Source organism: Pterocles gutturalis, unplaced genomic scaffold (assembly GCF_000699245.1).
Source record: "Pterocles gutturalis isolate BGI_N339 unplaced genomic scaffold, ASM69924v1 scaffold12757, whole genome shotgun sequence".
Classification (NCBI taxonomy): domain Eukaryota; kingdom Metazoa; phylum Chordata; class Aves; order Pterocliformes; family Pteroclidae; genus Pterocles; species Pterocles gutturalis.
In genome coordinates this window covers 57,988-63,509 of record NW_010115495.1, presented here as the reverse complement: position 1 = coordinate 63,509, position 5,522 = coordinate 57,988, and the positions used below count along the sequence as shown (strand labels likewise).

Here is a 5,522-nt window from a genome sequence, read left to right as displayed (position 1 = left end):
GGCTGCGCCGGGGACGGGGCGCCGGGCGGTAAATCGGGCATTAAACTGGGCGGGGAGGGGGCGTGTAGCGGGCTGGGGCTGGGCGTTAGGGTGTGCATGAACCAGCACATACAGCGTGCATCTGCAGCCTGGCATTTAGTCGTTAATTAATTAAATTGGCCATTAAATGTCCCCGTAGCACGCTGTCTTTAGGACTGGCCGTGCATTAGTGCTGCGTTAGGGTACCGGACCTGCAGCTGGGGCCAGGCGTGTGACATGCTGCGGCTGAGGTTGCATACGCATTAAGTGGTTGCACATGCATGCACGTGTTGGTTGAATCACAGCCACAGCTGGGGCTGTGTTAAAAAGTGCATTAAATGCACACTGAGCATCTTGCACCCCTGGCTGATCCCATCCTGCTGCACAGCGTGATTGGAGAGCAAAACTCGAGCGGTGCAGGCTGGCCTTTGGTCTGCTCAGCAGGTGCAGAATGGAACCTGCAGTGTAAACCTGGGCTAGGTGAGGTGGAGATGCAGGGAGCCTTAAGCTTTAACAACACATCTGTAGCCTGGGAAGACCTAGAGGATCTGGTGGGCTGCTTGTCGCTGTTCACGCTGGGTTGCGGTGGGAGTAAGGGTGCCCGAGGCTTGGCACTTGCACTGAGCTGCAAACAAACGCAGCAGGGAAGCTGTGAAGCTCCTGCAACCCCTTGGATGGAGGCCCTGGGCAAGGAAGGAGTTTTAGAGCAATGTCACCTAGTACCTGGATCAGGTACTGGGGTGGCATGAAGTCAGATCTTTTCCTTTCCTGCAGCCCAACGGTATTTCTGTGGGATGCTCCCAAGGGCTGGTGTCTATTACTTCCCATGGGAGATCAACAGCTCAGTCCCAGAGGGAGAGGCGCTGAGGACGTTTGGCAGGTGAGAAGGGTACCCCGGTCTCCTTGCAAGGCCAGGCTTTTCCATCACCAGTGAGCTGCTGCTCCCTTTCTCTGTAATGGTTGTATCTCTGCACCGCTGAGCTTCCCAAATCATTTGCTCCCAGGTTATGCTGTTATGACCTGGCCCGGTCCGAAGCCATTCTCACCACTCAGCACAACTCAGCCCAGTACCAGGTCTGTGTCAACACCAAGTTTGTGGAGCCGTTCCAAGCCCAGCTGGGAGCTCACTACATGGTCCTGGGAGAGGCCGAACACAGGGAAGGTAAATGCTTCAGGTTTCAGTACCCTTTTGCTTTTCATGGTTCGGCAGCTCCTTCACAGCTCCCTGGGGGAACAGTGAGACACCCCATCACAGAGGTTAACGTTGGCCAAGGCAGGCTCACCTCGTATGGCTCCCCCCAGTCACATGAGCGTGTGATTCAGGGCAGGAGCAGCCCATCTCTCCCTGTTGACCCTGGTGAAAATCTGGTGCTCTGGCACAGATTTCGTTAGAAACAAGAAGCATCTCAACAGCATCACTGAGCTTGTGAAAGCTGTGCTAAATCCTTCTGGCATCATTGCCATCATCTTCACTACAAATGTGGCTGGTTGCAGCAATAACCTCATTGTGAACTGGCTGGGTTGGTCTTTGCCATCCTTGAAAGTCTCTAATTATATCCCTGCCCTCAGACACAGGGTGTGAGGAATGCAGGCAGGCTCTGTCACACAGGGCACCGTTGTCCTTTCCTGGGGTGCCCTGAGTGTTACTCCAGCTGCACAGTGCTTTGCGTGGGAGCTGATCTGGGCTGGGCCGTGGGGTTGTGAAGCAAATCCCAAGTGTTGTCTCGGCCACACCTGATAGCGAGCATTTGCATTCATGCCATTGAAATCCTTGGTGGCATGTGGAAAGCCACCTGCACGTGGCATCTGATAAGTGACCTACTAAGCTACTGCTGCCAAATTCTTTTAGAGAAACATGTTATTTTGGTCATCACAGCTCAGGAGTGAGTTGGCCCCATTTTGCAGGGGTGGGACGGGAGCTGAGATGTCAGCTGTGTCACCAAGGTTTGTCCCCTTTTGTGCAGCTCCATGTTACGATTTGAATGCCACTGATGACCTGTTGGTTATAGACAGCATCGAGCCTATTCTGAGCCCAGCTTTGTTCTGTCCTCCTCTTGTCTGCATAGAGATGTTCAGAAATTGGCTTAGACCCATCCCTGACACTTTTTAGACAGGGAAAACCAAACTTACTCCAGCCACAAAGCAGACAGATGCTGCCTGGCAGGCACTGACACCGAGATGTCCGGGGCTTGGTGTTGACCAGCGAAAGAAGAGCTCAGTGTCAGTCACCAGCATTTTGTAGCCAACTGGGCAGAGGGAAAGCGTGTCACAGAATTAACCTCCTCCTGGGTCTGCTGCTCACGTCAGTGGAGGCACGTGACCGGTCTGGTCTCCTGCAAGCTCTCAGGCCATGGTTATTTGGACAGCTGGAGCCTTATGCTGCCTGAGGGAACCTGTTTGCCTCTGAGCTGCTCCGCCTGGTTTTCTTTCTACAGAAACTCCCTGTTTATATTCCCAGGTGAGGGTCTCGTGGTAAAGGCGCGAATATTGACCTGCGTGGAAGGCATGAATGTGCCCTTGCTGGAACAGGCCATACAGGACCAGAGGAAATACTTCAACGAGAGGCAGGAGCGGATGGGAAACAGCACATCCTGACAGCAGCTCTGAGACCAGCCGTGTGCTGGTCCTTGCACTGCCATTTGCAACAAATACATTAAAAGTAAATTTAGAAGGTGGATTTGCAATGTACTGCTATTTGCCACAGCTGTGGCACAGTCACTCACGTGACTGTGAGTCAGTATGTGACAGGGGTTATCCATTCATGCCAGGTGTCATCACTGAAAATAGCTCCGGGAAGCAGGTTTGTTGTTTGTTGAAAAGGGTGGTTAAGCAAAGAGAGTGCCTGAGTTATACAGGTCCTTTTGTAATGCAAGGCTTTGAGAAAAAGGAGAGGCCTCTGAATCTCGATTCTGGAGTTAAACAGCTGCTCATACCCACACCCACTGCCGAAGCACAGAGGGTTACTGGGCAAGTCAGAGGTAAAGGGCATTAGTGCAAAGTTCGTTAGCCCTGTGTGGCTGCGAGTCCATGAGTACATGCGTTTGGTCACCATGACTCAGCTGTCACACAGGAACATTACCAGCAGAACGCTCACATATTTAGGCTGACCAACAAAGAAACCAGAAGAACAAAGCGTTACTATTTTCAGTAGCACCTGGTTTTTGGGTTTTCAAGAGTTGGTGTCCAAGGGGGGGTGATTGACTTTAGCTACAATAAACATTTGCAGTGGGAACCACGACTTTTTTCCTTCACACAAATAAGTTTAGTAGAACTTAAATGACTATTCTTTTTAAGCATCTAAAGGTTTTGATTGATGTTTTCGTAAATAAAGATGAAAAGATAAGGCAGCCTGTGTTTCATTGATTAAAAACCTCTTTCTTTCTAAGGCAAGTGGGTTAGGCACTGCAGGAACCCCATGGCTGATGTAAGAAAATTTAGTGACGTGCCGTTTTCCTCCTTCTCCTAAGTACTGGGTGTATAAGGAAGTGCTTAGCTTTGAAAAAGTTGCAAGAAGAGATGAAGTTACATCAGAGCCGCTCTTGTTTGAGAACATGGTGCCAGGCCTGCCTAGCAGAATTAAACCACAAACAAAAGGACAGAAAATCACTAATGTAAGATGAGAATAAAATGTTGGTGCAAGAGAGAGGACTCTGTGCTATCGGAATCCCCAGGCCTGGCGTGAGCTGTAGTTTCCAGGTGAATTCAGCCACCTGCAGCCTTTTCTGCTTTTTGCTCAAATTCTCTGGTGAAAGGTTCAGAAAATAAGGAGTGAAGCCATACAGTGCACAGCAGAAGATCAAAGTGCAACAGGTATTGGCAAAGTCCCTTGATACCAGCAGGCGTGATTCAGGGGCCCGAGATGGCTCAGTAATTACAGTGCTTGCTATAATCCTTAATCATAGTTTATCTTATATGTTCACACAGTTATGGAGATCCAAAGGCCTTGCTTCAGCACACTCTCTGTTCAGCCCAAGTGCAAAAACGTGATCTCAAGATTTTTACCTGGTTTTGTAAGAGACAATGATGGGTCTGTCACGGTGTGTTTATGTTTACACCTCATCTCCTGTCTGTTCTACCTTCCTCCCTGTGCTTAATAAATGGCCAGGTTTGCCAGAGAGTTGGGAATATCTAAGATGCCAGGACTGGGAATATCCAAAACACCAGGTTCCTACAAGTGTTATGAAAAAAACCCCACAAACCCAACCAGCCAGGAAGAGGAGAGCAAATCTGGCCATGACTCCAGATGGAGACGTGAATGTGAACTCAACCTTCACAAGCCACCAGAGAACCCACACAGGAGTTTGCCATGTCCAGGTGAATCCCTCTTCAGCCACAGAGCAACCACATTTTAGTTTGTTCAAATTGGCAAAATCAGGATCAATTTTAAAAAGTTTTTGAGACAGTGGCTCAGCAATGGGCTAAATCGGTCCTTTTTAGGTCACCTAAAAGTTGGGGTCTGCGCTGTCCTGCTGTGCCCACCCAGAGACACAGCACCCACAAGCTCTCCAGAAGACAGTCCCTGCGGCTCTACCCTTCCTGGTGCTATGATGCATGATATCCTCTGCCAGTCAATGATTAATCCCCCCCCAAGGACACCTTCCAAAAGGCTGACCAAGCAGCGCAGCGCACAGTGGGGAGGTTCAAGGGCCAATTGCACGAGATTAAAAAAACAAAACCAAAAAACAAAGCCCAAACCCATTTCTGCTGCGTGTTTGACCTGAGCGTGCCCCAGGAGCCCCAACGACGCACCGCATCCCCTTGGCGCCAGGCGCTGCACAGACCGAGCTGCAGAGCTCCCTCAGCCCTGCGCAGTCCCCGCTGCCTTTCCCGCAGGCCCTAAGCTCCTCTTTACACCCATTTTGCTCCATTTTTTTGCTGTAGCCAACACAGTTCACAACCTTGGCCTCAAGCAAGCAGTCTCGGGCAGTTGGTGCAGGGAGTGTTTGGCTCTCCGGGTCTGCCCAAAGACCCCCAGACCCCCCTCGCCCCAGAACCCTGCCCAGCTGGCCCAGGCTGCCCTGTCCGCCTGCGGCTGCCCCACAGCGCTGGGGGAGCAGCAAGGGGAGACCCGGGACCCAAAACAGCTCAGAGGACACACCAGGAGAGCAAACACCTCCCGCGCATTTGGCTTTTTTTCCCCCCCTTCTTTTTTTCTCCTCAGAACCTGTCGCCCCTGCTGCCGTCGTGAGGCTGAGGCAGCTCCATGGATACCTTCCAGGAGGTGTTTCAGGAGGTGGAGAAGATCGGCGAGGGCACTTACGAAGATAGGCGAGGGCACTTACGGCGGCGTGTACAAGGCTCGGAACAAGCGCACAGGGCAGCTGGTGGCCCTCAAGAAGATTCGCCTGGACTCGTGAGTGAGCCCTGGGGCTGCCGTGGCCTGGCCCAGCCCGGTGCCCTCCCGGCCCTCCATGGCGCCAGGCCGGCTGCTTCCTCAGCGCAGCGGCAATAGGGTGCTGAGGCGAGAGGGGGGACGAGGAGGGAAAATGTCTCCTCGGGGGGCG

At 52.0% G+C, this 5,522-nt stretch overlaps 2 protein-coding genes across 2 annotated transcripts in view; both read left to right on the top strand.

Moving 5' to 3' along the window:
* The first annotated feature begins 812 nt into the window (after window positions 1-812).
* On the top strand, window positions 813-2,613 carry TEN1 (TEN1 CST complex subunit). The gene is made up of 3 exons (XM_010075204.1): window positions 813-898; window positions 1,023-1,180; window positions 2,477-2,613. The coding sequence occupies exons 1-3, from the start codon at window positions 813-815 to the stop codon at window positions 2,611-2,613; spliced, it is 381 nt and encodes a 126-aa protein (XP_010073506.1).
* Window positions 2,614-5,221: 2,608 nt separating this feature from the next.
* CDK3 (cyclin-dependent kinase 3) overlaps window positions 5,222-5,522 on the top strand; it is a 4,491-nt gene continuing 4,190 nt past the window's right edge. The window contains 2 exon segments of the mRNA XM_010075202.1: window positions 5,222-5,278; window positions 5,280-5,371. Of these exon segments, the coding sequence (XP_010073504.1) occupies window positions 5,222-5,278; window positions 5,280-5,371 (149 nt within the window).

Coding starts and splice junctions, on each gene's coding strand:
- TEN1 (XM_010075204.1), top strand. CDS start 813: ATGCTCCCAAGGGCTGGTGTCTATTACTTCCCATGGGAGATCAACAGC. Junction 899..1,022: donor GCGCTGAGGACGTTTGGCAG/GTGAGAAGGGTA, acceptor ATTTGCTCCCAG/GTTATGCTGTTATGACCTGG. Junction 1,181..2,476: donor AGAGGCCGAACACAGGGAAG/GTAAATGCTTCA, acceptor TTATATTCCCAG/GTGAGGGTCTCGTGGTAAAG.